The sequence below is a fragment of the Erinaceus europaeus genome, chromosome 2 (assembly GCF_950295315.1).
Source record: "Erinaceus europaeus chromosome 2, mEriEur2.1, whole genome shotgun sequence".
NCBI lineage: Eukaryota > Metazoa > Chordata > Mammalia > Eulipotyphla > Erinaceidae > Erinaceus > Erinaceus europaeus.
The window spans coordinates 202,333,633-202,352,993 of record NC_080163.1 but is presented as its reverse complement, the minus strand read 5'-3'; the positions used below and the strand labels follow the sequence as shown (position 1 = coordinate 202,352,993).

At 43.0% G+C, this 19,361-nt stretch overlaps 2 protein-coding genes across 2 annotated transcripts in view; both read right to left on the bottom strand.

Annotated features, from left to right (window-relative positions):
• TBCK (TBC1 domain containing kinase) overlaps positions 1 to 19,361 on the bottom strand; it is a 153,457-nt gene that overhangs the window by 115,446 nt on the left and 18,650 nt on the right. The window lies entirely within an intron of this gene.
• On the bottom strand, positions 1,831 to 19,358 carry GIMD1 (GIMAP family P-loop NTPase domain containing 1). The gene is made up of 3 exons (XM_007531238.3): positions 19,198 to 19,358; positions 17,631 to 18,025; positions 1,831 to 2,108 (listed from the first exon to the last, which is right to left on the bottom strand). The coding sequence occupies exons 2-3, from the start codon at positions 18,021 to 18,023 to the stop codon at positions 1,842 to 1,844; spliced, it is 660 nt and encodes a 219-aa protein (XP_007531300.1). The 5' UTR covers positions 18,024 to 18,025; positions 19,198 to 19,358; the 3' UTR covers positions 1,831 to 1,841.

The following is a 19,361-nucleotide window of genomic DNA, read 5'->3' as shown; positions in this document are numbered from 1 at the left end:
AACCTTTTCCTTGCCTGACATTGTGTGTTTAAAAAAGAAAAATCCCAGTACATTTTGCATAGACTTTACAGTTTTTATTTCAGTATACCATAGAAACGAAATAGTTCGCCAGTCAGGAGTATTTTTACAGTTGAATTTTTACAAACTGAACTCATGGTCTAGGAAACCAGCCCTCCAGCTCCAAGATGATTCTCTCAGAAGCTGCCACAGTGTGCCCCTCCCTCACTGTTCTCTCCCTAAAGGACAGAACATCTCTACTAACATCAATGCTCCCATGACAGAGTGATTTAGAGTCCATTTCTATGAACTGTGGTTTGAGATTTGTAGAAACACAAGTTTTAGCCTATATATTCCTTCTAAATATTCTTTCTGTCTTTCAGCATAAGTTGGGGGCAATTTTACTGTTAAAACAGTTCTAGTTTGCTCATTTGCACAGCTGTATAATATTTCATTGTGCAAATAGGCCACAATGTATGTATTATTCTACCTACTAGTAATAGAATTCAGGAGAGTTCCCAGCTCTTAGCTGCTATCAATAGCACTGCAAGGGCGGGATGTGGATAGCTTAATGGTTATGCAAATGCAATTCTAATGTCTGAGGCTCTCAAGTCCCAGATTCAATCCCCTGCACCATTATAAACCAGTGCTGACCCGTGCTCCAGTTAAAAACAACAAAAACACAGTATTGCAAAGAACATTGTTGTTTATATTTGTCTTTTAGTGCACACACATTTCCATGGAACATGCTTATTTAGGAGTGCAATCGCAGTGTGAGGATTTGCATTAGAAATCTTGAATCTTTTACCTTTTTATCTGTCCAAACTATTTTATTACTTAGTGGTTTTTGGTTTATTGTTTTTTTCTTTACCAGAGCACTGCACATCTCTGACTGAAGATGGTGTGGAGAGCTAAGCCTGTAACTTCAGAGCCTCAGGCATGAACGTTATTTCGAATAACCATTATACTATCTCCTCTGCCTCCAGACTTTTTTTCCTATAAGTTTCATCTTTGCTCACTCTCCCTGGCCACACCCATCCTAACTACAGCCCCTTTGACACTTCTGAATCTAAAATTGTTATTTTCCTTTCATCTAGTTTTTTTTAAATTGATTACCTTTATTTATTGGATAAAGAGCTAGAAATCAAGAGGGTAGTGGGAGATAGAGACAGAGAGACACTTGCAGACCTGCTTCACCACTCACAAAGCTTTGCCCCTGCAATTGGGGGCTGGGGGCTTGAACCTAAGTCCTTGCACGTTGTAAATTGTGAGCTCAATCAGGTGTGCCACCACCTAGGTTTTGTTGTTGATATTATTAGTGATTTAATATTGGTTTACAAAATTACAAGAAACAGATATATAATTCCAAACACTTCCCACTGCCAGAGCTCTGTGTCCCCATTCCCTCCATTGGAAACTGCAGTGGCTCTCCCAAGGTCACAGACAGGGGTTGACTATTATTAATATAACTGTCTGTATTTTTGCCCATTTTTCTAAGGTCTTGCCTTCTCTTCCTTTCTAAATCACACCTACACCTATTACTACTTCTGAATATCCTTCCTTTTAATTTCTCTCAGGGTCCTGATGGAGCTGGAGTTCAGAGCCCTCTGGTCATCTTCCCCTAACATTTCTCCCCCTCTGGGCACATGGACCAAAATTCTTTACGGGGTGCAGAAGGTGGGAGTTCTGGCTTCTGTCATTGCTTCTCTGCTGGACATAAGTGTTGGCAGGTGGATCCACACCCCCAGCCTGTTTCCATCTTTCCCTAGTGGGGTAGGGCTCTGGAGAGGTGAGGTTCTAGGAAGTCAGGATGGAATCAGTAGCATCTGCAACTTGTCTTTCATCTAAATTTTATTTAAGCTCAGAACTTGGTAGCCGTTTTCTTTTATAAAATCCATGAGTCTTTCTAAGACTTCCATTCTCTGTTCACCGAGCGAGTGGCCTGTCTTATACTGGAAAACGTATCTGTGCTGAACAGAACCGAGGAGTGTCTGCAGTGTGTCTGAAGCCTCACGAAAGTACTCATCTTCACTGAGCCCAGCCTCTTCTAGTTTTTCTGCATGGGTGAAGAGAATGGCGGTGTGCTTCTTCCAAGCATGGCCCAGAAGTCCCTGAAAGAGAGACATACTGATAGTCAAGTGGTTATTTGCCTTGGACTATATTCTTCCACATTGAGCAAAGGAGTAATTGCACTCGGCAGATGCACCTGCCTCTGGAGAGTGAAGAGGCGGGTCAGAGAGCAGAAGCAAACGGAGGGAAATGAGTGGCCTTCCTAAACAGAGGCTGCAGCTGTCTGTTATGGTGCCATTTTAACTGGTGTGCACAGGACCATCAATACATCTGAAATCACTGCATTCCTAACATCCGGCAATTGTTTCTATATTCCTGTCAACTGGAGTCTATCACAACCCCAGGATTCCTCTTAGAATTTATTTCGGGGAGGAGGCAGGCCAACAGCGTTCCCCCACACATGGTTAAAGACTCATCACATATAAACTTAACAAAGAATTGAAGAGAAAGCATGATGTTTAGGAATTTTAAACTTTATTCAGGAAAATTGACGATACACACATGCTGGAGTATATGTGGGCAGTGAAAGAGAAAGAGAGTGAGAATATGAGTTTGAGAGCCATCTATTCTCATGCGGATGCTCCCAGGCTTGGCAGAGAGAGAACTACCCGACCCAGAACACTTGCTTTTATAACCTTCCAAGCCCCACCTTCACTTCCTTTCTAAACCACGCCCACATCCGTTACCACTTCCACTTCCTGTGCAAATTTTCCTTCCCCAATAGCATGGGAACGTGTATGCCTAAAGAACACGCGTTCTGTTATGGTGCCACAGTGTTTGTGTTCCCAGCTTCTGTCTATTAGTTGTCTGACCTCAACAAGAGGACCTTGGTCAAGAGAATTGTGATATAGATATATATATATAATTATTTTGTGTGGAAGAATGTTGTATTACCATCATAAAAGCATCTCCTAAAGACTTACAATTACATAATCTGGTTACAATCTATTGATTAGTCAGATGATATGTAATGGAAAAAAAATCTTAAGACCAAAATGCATTTGGTGATTTGGAACAACTACAGAACATTCCTGTGATTCACATCCTCTTCACATGCCCAGCATCAAACCCAATTTCTAAGATGACTTCTTCTAAGCCACTGAAAAACATTGAAGACTGGTGTGTCTTTTTGTTGAGTCATATCTGGAAATTGGTTATGTAATAAATTCTTATTTGATTAGTGGAAATTAGCAGATATAAAGCAGAAGTAATAGCATGTGGAAAGCCATTCACACAATATCAAAGGCATCTAGAAAGACTCATTTCACTTTTTAAAAATATTTCCAAAGTCATATGAGATCATGACAGTGTGATGGCAAAACAACATTCCCTCTGTCACAAACACTATTACCAGAATATTTCCAGAGCCACTACCACTTTATAATAGCAAGAAAAATATGATGTGATGTGCTTAGGAGTAAGCATAACCAGAAATATCCAGGACCTCTGATTATCAAAAGAGAGAACAAATAAGAGATTGTACCAGACATTATGGCAAATACATTACATGTCGTATCTCTTTTGAAGTTCAATATGCTGTGTGAATGAGACACAATTAGTATTTCCATTTTGATTAGAAATATGGATGTACAGAGAGGCTGAGTGACCCCCATGGAGAGATACCAATTTAAGCTGTTTTTTTTTTTTTAATCTTTAAAACAAAAAAGAAAAAGGAAAAGACAGTTTGGGAAACTACCTTCAATATATATAGCAGACGTATAATCAATATTTACATTACTGAAAAACTGGAAATAGTGAAAGGGAGAAGGAAAAGAAAGGTGAAGGAAGGACAGAGGAAAGAATCAAGACCTAGAGACTAATATAAAAATAATCACGGGGGCGGGGCAGGTGGTGGTGCACCTGGTTAAGCACTCACATTACAACGCACAAGGACCCAGGTTCAAGGTCCTGGTCCCCCCCACTGCAGGGGGAAAGCTTCACTAGCTAGTGGTGAAGCAGGATTGCTGGTATCTCTCAGTCTTTCTCCCTCTCTATCTCCCCTTCCTCTCTCAACTTCTGTCTCTATCCAATAATACATACATATATATATATATGAAATCATTTCAGAATAAGCAGTGATGTTACAGTTGAAATAGGTCTGGGGAGATAGCATAATGGTTCTGCAAAGACTCTCATGCCTGAAACACCAAAGATCCTAGGTTCAATCCCCAGTACTGCCAGAACTGAGCAGTGCTCTGGTTTAAAAAAAAAAAAAAGTAAACATGTTCTCACCTATCCTACTTCACCCCAAAATACATATGGTGAAGTCCTAACCTTCAGAACTCCTGTGACTTTTTGGAAACAGGATAATTGCAGGTATAAGCAGAGAAAAATGGACAAAGACATGATGTTTTGTGAGCAAAGGAGACTTTTTTATTTTTGAGAGAGAATTCTTGAACAAGTCCTTCACTCAGAGCCTCAGCAGGAACCAGCCCTACTCACATCTCTTCCAGACTGGTAGCTTCTCCAGAACCAAGACAATTAAAAAAATTTTTTTTCCTAATCAATGCAACGATTGCCACCTCAACATGCTTCACTTCAGACTGTGTCCAGAGACTTCACATAAGGAATGACAACCCTTCAGCTTCATTACTCGGGTGAGACCTTTCCTTTCATAGTATACTCTAATTTCATCTCAGGTGGTTCACTTTCTAACAAAGTCCCAAAACCTAGATATGCACCAGTTTCTGTGAGAGAGAGCATATCTTCACACGTATCTATAAACTACTGCAAAATATATACCTGAAAGCAGAAGTACACTAGAGCTTGCAGTGAGTACCTCCCTAACACTTCCTCTCCACTATTCCAACCTTTGGGTCCATGATTGCTCAACAATTTGTTTGGCTTTGTATGTTAACTCTCTTTTTAGCTACCAGGTTCCAGATGCCATCAGGATGCTGGCCAGGCTTCCCTGGATTGAAGACCCCACCAATGTGTCCTAGAGCTCAGCTTCCCCAGAGACACACCCTACTAGGGAAAGAGAGAGGCAGACTGGGAGTATGGACCGACCAGTCAACACCCATGTTCAGCGGGGAAGCAATTACAGAAGCCAGACCTTCCACCTTCTGCATCCCCACAATGACCCTGGGTCCATGCTCCCAGAAGGATGGAGAATGGGAAAGCTATCAGGGGAGGGGGTGGGATATGGAGATTGGGTGGTGGGAATTGTGTGGAGTTGTACCCCTCCTACCCTATGGTTTTGTTAATTAATCCTTTCTTAAATAAAAAAAAAAAGAAAAGGAAAAAAATAAAAACAGAAAAAAAATTTAAATCTTTATTTTATTTGTTGGATAGAGACAATCAGAAATTGAGAGGGAAGGGGGTGATAGAGAGGGAGAGAGACAGAGAGACACCTGCAGCCCTGCTTCACCACTCGTGAGGCTTTCTCCCTGCAGGTGGGGACCAGGGGCTCGAACCTGGGTCCTTTTGCACTGTAACAGACAATTTTTTTAATTGATTTAATAATGATCGACAAGACCGTAGGACAAGAAGGGTACAATTCCACACAATTCCTGACACGTTTTTTTTTTTCTTTCCTAAGCCATTTGTTTACTTTATTCAGGCAGACTTAGCCAACTTTTATAAATTATTGAGAAGTGAATGACATGGGCTACATAGAGCAAATCTCACATCAGGAGACAAATTCCTGGAAAACTCATCAGCAACTTTCAGAAAGGGAGCCTGAGAGTTTGCCATCTTGAAAAGTAGCTTTGCCGGCGTCTTCCTTCTGCACATCTGCTTTGCTCCGGGGTTACAGAAAGCTGACACCTTTCTATTTCTACCAAGTGGACATGTTTGTAAAGAAACACATTGATAATTAAGGAAGACGGATTGCCGGTAGAAGAAGATTTTTGAATTCGCTATGATGGAAAAGATCTGGGTGCTATAGAGGTGGATACCCCGTTTCAATAGCACCAACATATTTTGCGGTGTGTGGGGGGGTGGTGTGCAGAGAAGGGAAAGTACAGGGAGAGGTTAGAAAAAGTTTCTGGTGTGTTACAATGCCTCCAACATCAGAATTAACAAGGGAATCATCAGGTCATAAAGACATCCAAATAGAGTGCTGGAGCCTTATTCAGGATTACAGTCTTAGGATTTTATTTCTCTGCAAGCATACAGTAGATATCCTACAGCCTTTCTCACTCATGCCTTTGGGAGGTTCTTGTATTGAACCAAAACGGAGGTTCAACTAGACTGGGACATGCACCCGGTTCACTATTCATGTGCTTGTATGGTTTGTTGTCATACTGAAATGCTGAATATTAGGCAGTCAGTAGCTACCACTCTTAATTCCTCACACCCCCCACCAACACTCTTCCTGGGGTGGGGGCACTGTTGTCATTAAACCTTTTAAAAATATAATCATGGGGGGCAGGCAGTAGCACAGCGGGTTAAGTGCACATGGCACAAAGCCTAAGGACCAGCTTAAGGATCCCAGTTTGAGCCCCTGGCTCCCTACCTGTAGCGGGGTGGGGGGGGGTTGCTTCACAAGCGGTGAAGCAGGTCTGCAGGTGTCTATCTTTCTGTCCCCCTCTGTCCTCTATCTTCCCATCCTCTCTCAATTTCTGTCTGTCCTATCCAACAACAACAATGACAACAACAGCAACAAAATGGGAAAAATGGCTTCCAGGAACAGTAGATTTATAGTGTAGGCGCTGAGCCCCAGCGATAACCCTGGAGGCAACATATATATATATATGAGCTTGTTGATTATAATTAAATCAATTAAAAAAATCGTCTTGGTTCTGAGAAGCTACCAGGTTGGAAAAGATGTAAGTAGGGTTGGTTCCTGCTGAGGCACTGCGTGAAGGACTTGTTCAAGAATTCTCTCTCTCAAAAAAAATTCACTCTAAGTCATTTGCTTGGCACAAGTGGCCCTTTTGTGAGTTGTACCAGAATCCTTCCCTTGCTAAAATGACTTTGCTTTCATTGTCTGTCTTGAGTTACTGGTTTTCTCGCCTATAAAATTAACATATCCTGTCTTTGTCTCCACCAGACACTTCCTATCCTTCAGACCTTAAGATCATTCAGGGAACACGTGTACGAGCATTGAAGGAGAATACATTTGTAAGCTCAGCACCACTCAGGAGTCCATATGTTCAACCACTAGGAAGTCTTTCTATGTTGATAATTATGTATGAAAGGATAAGTTTAGGTCCTAAACTGTGAGAGAAATTGCACTTTTGAATTACTGCCAACAACAGAAGAGGATGGCTGATTTCGCTTATAATCTTCAGATTGGTTTTTGGCTGGGAAAAGAGTTGGATTTTTGCAAGTCCTGTAGCTAGCTGGGTGTACAGTCATCACATTAGTGGCCAAACGTGATCTCTGTGGACCCAGGGACGGAATAATCAGAGTTGATTGATACCTCACCTAAAAAATGCAAAAAAAAATGCAAGAGAGCAAGATAAGTTCAATGCAAGTTATCTGGTGTTAATAATGTAAAAACAGTGCTAAGCTCGATGGACATTTTACAATCAATCATGAATTGTTTGGTTTCAGAGTGCTAATGGGTTTGAGTCCATCTAGTCCTTTTGGGACAACTGTTTAGGATATAAACTTTGTTTTCCAGGAATTATATTCATTTTCCCAGGACCTCACCAGCCCTGCCCCATTTGTTTGTGGTTGATGAAATCATAGCATCTGGACTTTTTAGGGGGAAACGTTTTAAAAAGCCAAGGATTACATCAACGGAGGGGAAGAAAAATTATCATGGAACATGAGGACAATAATGACCATTATTTATATTTTTATGCTATTCCTCCTCTCATCCCACTTAGAACTCAGCAGCTTCCTTCTCAAGATCCAGCACTGCATGGTAAACCCTCCTTCGAACAGACTCAGAGAGTTTTCTTCGAGCTCATCTTTCCAAATTGCTTTATTTTACAGATGAGAGCATGGAGGGCTTTCACTGTTCAAGGACTTGGCCAAAGCCACATTTCTTACTGTTGACAGACCCAAAACCCAACGTCCCCCTGCCTGCCAGGCTCATGTTCTTTCATTTCACTGAATCAGGGACTTCTCAGTTTAGTTTTATTTAGCCAGTGAATAGTCTTCCCGGATTTATCTCCAGACTAATAAGGAATTTCCTATCGTTATAAATCAGGGATGTGTAAAGTTGAATTTCACTCTTAGCCTCCCCCCCCCCCCTTAAGCCCATCAACATAATCTCAAGGAAGGCTACGAAGAAAATGTCTTCATTTCAAGTTAGGACAGATGGGAACAATCAAAGGACAGCAAGTACCCAAACCCTGACTATAGACTTGCCAGGTGACCATGTCTGAATACATTGGTTGTTATGTTCCTAGGACACTAACCCCCAGATGCACCCAGTTCAGTAGACAGGATTATTTTTTCTTCTTCTTATTGTTTTATTTTTTTTTTTGACTAATAGTAAATTACAAGACTGTAAGATGATAGGGTATAGGTCGACACCATACCCATCACCAAAGCTCTGTATCCCCACCCTCTCACCTGCCAAAGATAACTACCATAAGTAGACATGATTATCTTTCCCACTTCACCAGTGAGAGCTAGAAGGCTAGAGAAGCTGCCTACAGGCTTTCAAAGCAAATAATCAACTAAGTGTACATTTTCTTAACTGGGGGATTCATGGTTTCCAGTAAATATAATTGTTGGCACATGGGTAAATTCCTCAGTTTTCTGCAAAACACTCTCACCCTCAGCCTTGGTCCTCCTTCACCATCATGCGCAGGACCTAAAAGTCTCCCCACCTCTCAAGAGTCCTTTATTTTGGTACAGTACACCATATCCTGTCCAAGTTCTGCTTTTCTGCCCCCTTCTGTTTGTATTTCTCCACTTCTGAGCATGGGTGAGATCATCCCACCTTCATCCTTCTCTTTCTGACTGATCTCACTTCACATGATTCCTTCAAATTCCATCCAAAATGAGGCGAAGAAGGTGAATTCATTATTTTTAATAGTTGAGTAGTATTCCATTTTGTATATACACCACAGCTTACTCAGTCACTCATCTGTTTTCGGACACCTGGGTTGCTTCTGGGTTTGGGCTCTTACAAATTGTGCTGCTATGAACATAAGAATACACAGATCTCTTTGGATGAGTGTGTTGGGTTCCTTAGGATCTATCCCCAGGAGAGGAATTGCAGGGTCAGAGGCTAGGTCCATTTCTAGCCTTCTGAGAGTTCTCCAGACTGCTCTCCACAGGAGTTGGACTAATTGACATTCCCACCAGCAGAGCAGGAGGGTTCCTTTGTCCCCACAACCTCTCCAGCATTTGTTGCTGCTATCTTTTCTTTTCTTTTTTTTTAAAGTTTTTTTCTTTTCCTCTTTTTTTAATTGTTGTAATTGTTGTTGTTGTTGTCATTGTTGGATAGGACAGAGAGAAATGGAGAGAGGAGGGGAAGACAGAGAGGGGGAGAGAAAGATAGACAGCTGCAGACCTGCTTCACCACTTGTGAAGCGACTCCCCTGCAGGTGGGGAGCCGGGGGCTTGAACCAGGATCCTTACACCGGTTCTTGCACTTGGTGCCATGTGCATGTGCTTAACCCGCTGCGCTACCATTCGACTTCCTGCTGCTATCTTTTCTGATGTGTGACATTCTCACAGGAGTAAAGTGGTATCTCATTGTTGTCTTTATTTGCATTTCTCTGACCATCAATGACTTGAGCATTTTTTCATAGGACTGTTAGCCTTTTGGATATCTTCTTTGGGGAGTATTCTGTTCATATCCTCTCCCCATTTTTGCATGATTTTCTTTTGTTGAGTTTGGTGAACTCTACATATTTTGGTGATTAGCCTTTTGTCTTGAGCACAAGTCTCACTTCCCCTTGAGCCTGTGCACTTAACCCCAATGGTATGTTCTCTGTGCAGTGAAGAGGTACTGTCTGGTAGTGACAAAAACAATAAAAACATCCATTGAACATGCTGCAAGTCAGAGGGCAGTGCCAGACGCATTGCATTTATTACCTCTGATGCTTGGAATATCTGAGCATAGGTAAAAATCACCCCCATCTCATAAGTGTGCAGCTGCAACAGAGGAAGTCTTAGTGACAGTTCTTATCACAGACCTAGAATGGTGAGCAGGCTTCCACTTAACTCCATTCTACTTGACAGCTAAGCCCAGGGACTTGGTTGAGTCTGCTCAGACCCTGCCTTGGCCTCTCTGAGTGGTTTACCTGTATCCTCACCTGGAACATCAATAGCTGAGTTGCTCCCCTATAGAACAAACGTGGGGGCCCACCATGCACCGGGTTAAGCATACATAGTATGGACCTATGGTGAAGCAGGTCTTCAGATGTCTCTGTGTCTCTCTGTCTCTCTATATATCTATCTCCCTTTCTTCTCTCAATTTATCTCCGTCCTATCCAATAAGATGGAAAAAAATGTAGATTCGTGGTGCTGGCATCGATCCCCAATGCTAATCCTAGGGGCGCAAAAAATATCCTAGAAGCCTGACTGTACACAGCTGTGAAGCAAGACAGCACACTAGAGGGAAACTCAAGGACTTTGGTCAATTCCTAAATGTGCTTTTCTTAAGGCTGCTTTATTTATTCATTTTAAAAATATTTTCTTTATTTACTATTGAATAGAGACAGAGAGAAATTGAGAGGAGATTGAAAGGGAAAGAGGCAGAGAGACACCTTCCTGCAGCCCTACCTCACCACTTGTGAAGCTTTCCCCTGTAGGTGGGGACCTGGGGCTTGAAGCCGGGTCCCTGCGTACTGTAATGTGTGCGCTTAACCAGGTGCGCTACCGCCTGGTCCCAAGGCGGCTTTATTGTATGAGCTTCCCTTCTCGATTATGGATTATTCAAGCATTCCAGTGATACTGAGATAACATGCTGCTAATGCACTGCCTTGGCTTCCCAGGCTTGGGGCTATGACTCCCTGGCATCCCTATCACTTTGTAGTCAGTTTACTTATGTTAGCATAAATAAAGAAAAAGAGATCATGTGGGGGAAATATTTTCAGTGGTCACAACTGTAGCCTGTGACCCCTTTGTGAATATTAGAGCACAAAATTGAGGGAGAGAGGGAGAAAGGGAGAGAGAAACAGAGAGAGAGAGAGAGACTGAAAGAGACATTAGGGGAGGTGCAGGCAAGAAGAGGTCATGTCTCCGACTCTCATTCTGTACCTGCCTTCCAGGTCAGGCATCACTTCCCCCCACTCCCTGAAAAGGAGAAGAAATGGGAGAAGGCAGATGTCCTATTTCTCTGTTTTGCATGAGTCAGGGAGAAGAGGAAAAAAACTGAGGGTGTATCTGGAAGCAGAGGACCCCAGCAGCTCCATGCTCCTACCTAACAGCTGCCAGTCCTGCTGAATCTTCAGACATTCTGCAGCTGCTCCCAATCTGTGAGCACATCCAGATGTCTACCACCAGCATCCATCCCCACCTTCAGGAAGAAGGTCATAAACAGCCAGCTCCATCTTCAACCAAAAAGCAGGGTGAAAACTCACAATAGGACAGTGGTGGTCCCAGGAGCCCCAGGACATGCCAGGGATTGCTGGGTTCCAGATGCTGAGATGTCCTAGAGAGAAAACATTCTTTACTCTGGAAAAAGGGAAAAAGTGTTCTGGAGCTGAGATTTGCCCAGGCTCCTCTCCTCTCTGAACTTTGACTCCTGAACTGGAGACAGTAAAGCATTCATAGGAGAAGGATGAAGGCCAGATGTCATTTAAAAGATCAGAGACACCCATTCCAGGTGGTTCACTTCCTAACAAAGTCCCAAAACCTAGATATAGACCAGGTCCCATGAGATAGAGCATATGTTCACACATATCCATAAATTAGGGCAAATATATACCTGAAAGCAAAAGTACACAATAGTCTGCAGTGAGTCAGTATCAAGTTCCTAATGAAACAGTGTCTACTTAGACTTAGATACCCTCCTCACCTACTTCCTATTAAACTTCCCTCATTCACTCCAAAGCTAACCTCATCAAAGCAAGGGCTGCAAAAGCTGAATAAGGGCAAGAGACTGGCATACTTTAACGATGACACTTTAGTCACTGTCAGGCCACCCCAACATCTGAGGCCCGATTCGGGGAGTCCTGAGATTCCCAAACAGACATGATGGGCCTAGACCTCGAATAAATCCCTCTCTCCATTGTTACCTTTCATCTCTATCAGGAACAACAAAATAGATCCCTTTGTGGGCCTCCATAGGACCTTACCCTCAACTTGGATCAACAATGGTAGAGAATGTTCCATCCTCCAAAGGGATGCTGGACAACATACTCTATGCTACACCTGAGGAAGATGGGTCCTGATATTGGGGCAGCTTGGAACATTCTTACTCATGACCACAGAATGTGAGCTCAGATCTACAGGGATGCAGAGGTCACATAGGCTCCTAAGCTGAATATGGGCCCCAGATCACATCAAATTACAGTCAACAATATTTATACACCTTTCCCATATTAGGGAGCTACTCTCTTCCCTGATCCAGCTTTCTGGTCCTTTTTCCAGCCATGACATCATCTCCCCAGACAATAACTAGGATCCACCTGTATATTTTCAGGCCAGGCTCAGGGGAAATAAAAAACAAACAAACAAAAAAACCTAGTATAGCCACAGGCCCTTTGGAATATAACTAAAATTGTACCTACTAGCTATCTAAAAAATGGAGACTGCCCCCCCCCCAACTCTTCCTCTGCACTAATCCAGTCTTTAGGTTCATGACTGGTCAACAATTTGTTTGGCTTTGTATGTTAACTCTCTTTTCAGCTACCAGGTTCCAGATGCCAACCAGACTTCCCTAGACAGACAACCCCACCAATGTGTCCTGGAGCTCTGATTCCCTAGAACCTCGTCTCCCTAGGGAAACAGAGAGACCTGTCAATGCCCATGTTCATCGGGGAAGCAATTACAGAAGCCAGACCTTCCACCTTCTGCATCCCACAATGACCTTGGTTCCATACTCCCTGAGGGATAAAGAATAGGAAAGCTATCAGAGGAAGGGGATGGGATACGGAGATCTGGTGGTGGGAATTGTGTGGAGTTGTACCCCTCTTATCCTATGGTTTTGTCAGTGTTTCCTTTTCATAAAAAAAAAAAAATCAGAGTCATGTAGGATTTTAGTTCACTTGTGAAAAAAAGAAAATGAATAAATAAAAGAAACATGGAATCACAACATTGTTCTCCATTCTAAAACCAGAAAAGAAGAATTATGAATTCTTATCACGGGCCCCTTGGAACATACATAAAATAGACTTCCTAAGCTTCTTCCCACACGAAGACTCCTAATTTCATCTGCTCTGTTTCTACCTTTGGGTTCCTGTTTATTAAACAAATTTTCCTGCTTTATATCTTACCGCCTTTCAGCCACCAAGTTGCAGACGCTACCATGACACCATCCGGACGACCCTGAACAGACGACCTGTCCTGGAACCTCCCCTCCCCAGAGCCCTTTCCCAGTAGGGACAGACAGAAACAGGCTAGGGGTGTAGATCCACCTACCAACACCCATGTCCAGCAGAGAAGCAATTACAGAAGCCAGAACTCCCACCTTCTGCTCCCCACAAAGAATTTGGGTCCATACTCCCAGAGGGATACAGAATAGGGAAGCTTCCAATGGAGGGGATGGGACACGGAACTCTGGTGGTGGAAACTGTGGAATTGTAGCCCTGATATCTTACAATCTTGTTAAATCATTATTGGATCCCTCTAGTCAGACATAAATAAATAAAACATCTCTTTTCAAAATATATGTTTTTTACAGTACCCCTTTTTGTTTCAACATGGAGCCAACCTAGAGAATAATTTGGAGACAGATGGAGACAGTCAGGTTAACATTTCAGAAATACTTGTTTATGCGTTTACTGAATTACATCCGCTTGTAGCTAAAGCCAGACGTTTACTTAATAGCAGCATTAAATGAAACTTAAGCCCAGTTTTCAAAGTGCACTGATAGAATGGAGGCAGGTTTCCCCTAGTTAATTTCCAGAAGATTTTGTTTGAAATGCAGGCTTTCTTAGTTTGGGGGTGGGGGTTGATGAGCTTTCTTAGATTCTGCATTGTTTCTTAATTGCAATCATCCTCCCTTCTTTGCTTTTGTACAGCGTACCCTTGATTTTCAGGAGTCAGATGATGAGGGTTATTATTTTTTTCATTGCCCTGTCACCCTAATGTTTTCCACTGTGTGTGTGTGTGTGTGTGTGTGTGTGTATGATTGCACATATGGCCTTTTATTTTTCTCCCCCACCCAGAAACAAACCTTATTACCAAAAAACAAAATGTGTGTCTTTGTTTAGGACAATTATATGCCTTTGCTAGTTCAAGAAAAGAAAGAAAGGGAGAGCCAACCAATGGTGTACCCAGTTAAGTGCACATAGCCCGTGCAAGAATCCGGGTTCGAGCTGGAGATCTATACCAAAAAGAACCAAAGGAAGAAACTTGTATTCGTGTGTTTTCTTTTTCTGGATGATGTCTAGTCCTTATTCTCCATGGAGTCTACCTGGGGCATGTCTAGTAGTGATGAATTCTCTGTGCTCAGTGTAACACTAATTCATTCTGAGTAATACTAGCAGTTCAGTTGAGTGACACCAGCTTAGAAAATTAAGAGTTTGAGTGCAAGGAGAAGCCCAGAGCATGGTTTATATAAGAAGTTCTGACTGGGGTCTACACCACCTTGCCCAGGTGTGTGTATACTGGGCCCACCTGTCCTCTCCTATCCCTTAGTCCCAGCTCCTCTCCTGGACTGTCTGAACGAGTCTCCAAATCAGTGACTTAGCACTATGGACAGACAAGCATGGATGGATACCCAGACAAAAGTACACCTGCTACTCATGTTCACCTGGGCCCTCCAAAGTCCCTGTGGCTGGAATGGAATTCTTTTTAGTTTAGTTTTTTTTTTTTTAAATGTCCACCCAGGTTGTCACTGGGGCTCAGTTCCAGCACCGTGAATCCACCATTCCTAGTAGCCACTTTCTACCTCGCCCCCACTTTTTAAAAAAATTTCCAATTTTTCTCAGATAGGACAGAGAGAAATTAAGAGACGATAAGAGGGAGAAAAAAGACAGACACCTACAGACCTGCTTCCCTGTTCCTGAAGTGGAGGCCCTGCAGGTGGGGGGGCCAAGGACTCGAACTCAGGTCCCTGCAGTAGTATGTGCGATTAACTGAGTGTGCCACTGCCCAACCCCCTGGGATGGAGCTCTTAATGGAGCATGCAGATGACAAGGCTAGCATCTGAAAGCCCTGACTTCTTGCCTCATCTCTCTTGAATCATGTGAGTCTTAGTGACATCTCCTCCTGTGATCTGCTTTGGCTTCAGTGATTATCATGAACCTGCTAATTCTTGTCTTCTAGACTATTAGTTTTTTTGTTTTGTTTTTTACCAGAACACTGCTCAGCTCTGGTTTATGGTGGTGCAGGGGACTGAACCTGGGACTTTGGAGCCTCAAACATAAGAGTCTCTTGATATAACCACGATGCTATCTACCCTCTCCACTAGACTATTAGGTTTGTTTTTTTAAAAAATTTATTTATTTTCCCTTTTGTTGCCATTGTTTTTCTTTATTGTTGTTGAAGTTATTATGGTTGTTGTTATTGATGTCATCGTTGTTAGATAGGACAGAGAGAAATGGAGAGAGGAGTGGAAGACAGAGAGGGGAAGAGAAACGCTCTGAAGCGACTCCCATGCAGGTGGGGAGCCGGGAGCTCGAACCGGTATCTTTGCTCCAGTCCTTGCGCTTTGTGCCACGTGCGCTTAACTGCTATTAGGTTAGGCTATTAGGTTTTTAAAGAGACTATTAGGTTTTTAAAGAGAAAGTTTGTGTATCTTGGAACGGAGAGAGCAGAGTTCTGCTCTGTCCTGTATCATGCTGGGTATCAAATCTGGGGCCTCAGGAACACAAGTGTTTGTTCTTCACAGGGAGGCACCTCTGGGCCCTAGACCATGAGCTTTTAAAGGGTAAGAACAAGCTGATAACTAGCAGTCACCAGATCTGTACAGGTGCTGAAGACAGAGTTCAGTGAGTGGGCGGGTGAATGAATAGTCATTTATAGTGCAGTCAGTGAACCCCGAGAGACTGGCCCCAAAGGCTGAGTAGGTTCAGTTCAGTACTTGAGGCCAGTAGTTCTGAAGCTTGACTAGGAAGTCTATGAAAATGGAGACATGCAGGCACCTCTCTTAAGATTTTGCTTCAGTGGGACTTGTGTGGAGCTGTGTGTACATTAGAAAGTAGCCCCCAACAGATGGTCTCATCAGTGCCCGGGAACCTTACCTCTCTAGTGCTCCAACCCACTAGGGAAAAATAGAGACAGGCTGGGGGTATAGATCCACTGGCTAATGCCCATGTCCAGTGGAGAAGCAATTACAGAAGCCAGAACTGTCACTCCTGTCAGTTATGCTCCCCTTAAGGAGTTTTGGTCCATATTCCAAGAGGGGGAGAAATGTCAGGGAAAGATGACCAGAGGACTCTGAACTCCAACTCCACCAGGACCCAGATAGAGAAGAGGAGAAAGCAAGGACACACAGAAGTAGTAGTAGGTATAGGTGTGACTTAGAAAGGAAGAGAAGGCAGTACTATAGAAGAAATGGATATATATATATATATATATTCATCTATCTATCTATCTATCTATCTATCTATCTATCTATCTATCTATGTCACCCCATGTCTGTGACCTTGGGAGAACCATTGCACTTTCCAATGGAGGGAATGGGGACACAAAACTCTGGTGGTAGGAACGGTGTGGAATTATACCCCTGTTATCTTATAACTATGTAAATTAATATTAAATAACTAATTAAAAAAAGAAAGAAATGAGCCCCCAGGGGACCAGGTGTTAGTGCACCTGGTTGAGAATATATCTTACGGTGTGCAAGGACCTGGGTTCAAGTCCCTGGGGTGGGGGGAGGAGGCTTCACAAGTGGTGAAACAGAGCTGTAGGTATCTCTTTCTCTCTCTCCCCTCCTTCCCCCCAATTTATTTGTATCTATCTAAAATAAATAAATAAATAAATAACATAACATAACATAACAGGAAGAAAAGAAAAGAGCCCCCACCTATTCTGACCCAGAGAGGTCCTGGGAAGTACACCTCCCACATGGACTTCATAGCTCTCTTTTTTCTTAGGCACTTGAGTCTTAGTTAAGTCCTGAGGTTTTCCTCAGAACATTTGCCTCTTAGGTCTGCACTCCAGTTGTGAAATGACCAACAGAATGTTTCCAGTGGAAATTGTAAAAGGAAAAAAAAATGACTGTTGGTGGAAAAAATCAAGTAATTTCTACCATTTTTTCCATATTAATAGCACTTGGTGCTTTAAATAACTCTTCCCCCTCTTTTGAAACTTTATTTTATTTGACAGAAGAGAGAGAAACTGAGAGGGAGGGGGAGAGAAAGAGAGACATTGGCAGTCCTTCATCACTAATGAAGCTTCCCCCTGCAGGTGGGGACCAGGGGCTTAAACCCAGGTCCTTGCACATAGTAATACAGGTGCTCAACTGGGTGCACCACCACCTGGCCCCTTAAACTCCTCTTTTGATGAGTGTTTTTGTGGTTCTTTCCAACTGGAATCATGTCTTCCTAACGGAAATCACAGCACAGATAGAATCACCTCTGTGTATTAATTACCTGAAGCAGCTGGATGGGGGCCAATGCTTCCTGCCCATAGAGAGGCACATCCACTCTCTGGACCAGTAGAGCAAGGTGGAGACCTTCTTGTCCAAAGTGATGGGCCAGGGCCTCCCTGACCTCCTGTTCCACACGGCGCTCACTCAGCATGCTGTGGGGATAACCTGGCGTGTCTAACACCTTCACCTGCAAGGCCATCTCTCTCCCCGCTCGACGCATAAAGCCGTGGAGGAGACAACTGCGGCCCAGACGGCAGTCTTTGGTCACAGAACATGGAGCAAATTCACTGTGGAAGTCAGTACTTCCCAGCAGAACATTCCCCACAGAACTTTTCCCACTCTGCGTCATGCCAAAGACGGCCAAGTTGATGACCATCTTGTTAGAGTCCGCCATGGCTGTGGTAAACAGAGATGTGGAAAGTTAGGTGAGTCTTCTCGCCTGGCCCTGAGCACTCCAAGTAGGACCTGGGGTTTTGCCTTCTCTCTCTGTTGTGACGAAAACATGCTGAGAGCACTTCACCAGAGTGTAGATGGTCCAATGACAGAGGAAAGATGGCATCAAAATGAAGAGTTTGCAGGGGGAGAGCAGGGAGAATTCCGATTCAGATACAGAAGAGAGGAGGAAGCAGTAATCATGGCAGGATGACAGGGGCGGGAACACAATGAAAATGATGTGTCACATTGAGGAGAAAGACACTCAAGAATGTGGTAGGGTGAGCATGTTGAGGATTAAGTGCTGAGGTCCCTGAGTTCAAGAACAAAGTTAGCAGTATATTGAAAGGCTACCTGCTCTTGGAGGAGAATTGGAATGAATAGAACCATGAAAGAAACAGGCCTCCTGTACTTGTAACTTGTAACTGTACTTGCCCCACCTCCTGCCCAACCCCCCTGAACACACAAATGGCACCTGCAAAGCGACATCTTCCTAACTCCCCGGATGCTCTTCTCTGAAACATGAAGAACCCTAAGGGAGACGTTTATTTCTGTTTACTAGGAAAGAAAGAAATTTATATATATATATGTATATATATATACATATATATATATATATATATCCAGTAATTTCTGTTAGGAGACAGTCAAACTATCTCCTCATCTTAATAAAGTATTGATCATTTAATAGAGGCAGTACAGCCCAGCACACTGTACAGCTCAGGTGTAAGGGAAAACAAGCTTGGGGTCTTGTGCTCCATTTATAACACCTTCAAGAAAAGCCAAGCTTTTGTTCAGACCATAAGCCCCTACTGTGTTTTAAAACCATCTATCTTTTTTTTTTAGCTTGAAAAGGCAGTGTCGCTGGCTAGCTTCCAATGTCTGCAATCTGCTGATTCCAGAATCAAGAGTTCCAATACTATGTATTGGTTATTTTTGCTTTTAGTTACTTCCATCCCTACCAGGAAGACCTGGAAGGTCTTTCATGTCCCCCATGCAAAGGACATCATTCTCAGGCCTCCCAGACTGACCCCAGCTTAATCAGCCTTTTAAAATTTTTTCTTAATGGCTGAATAAAATGTGATTTTAAACCAAGTGATCATGGAATCCCAAGCCATGTGCTATTGATTACGTACCTTTTCCAATGTTAAAATCCTCTCTTCCCAAAGTCTTGCCTCCTGCTGGTACAGCTGTCCTCTGGCACGAACTTTAAACTTCTGGCTGTGCTTCCTTCCGTACCACTCTGGGGCTGATACCGTATGTGTTCACTGAGTTAATCTATTACCAGGATCCTCTCTGT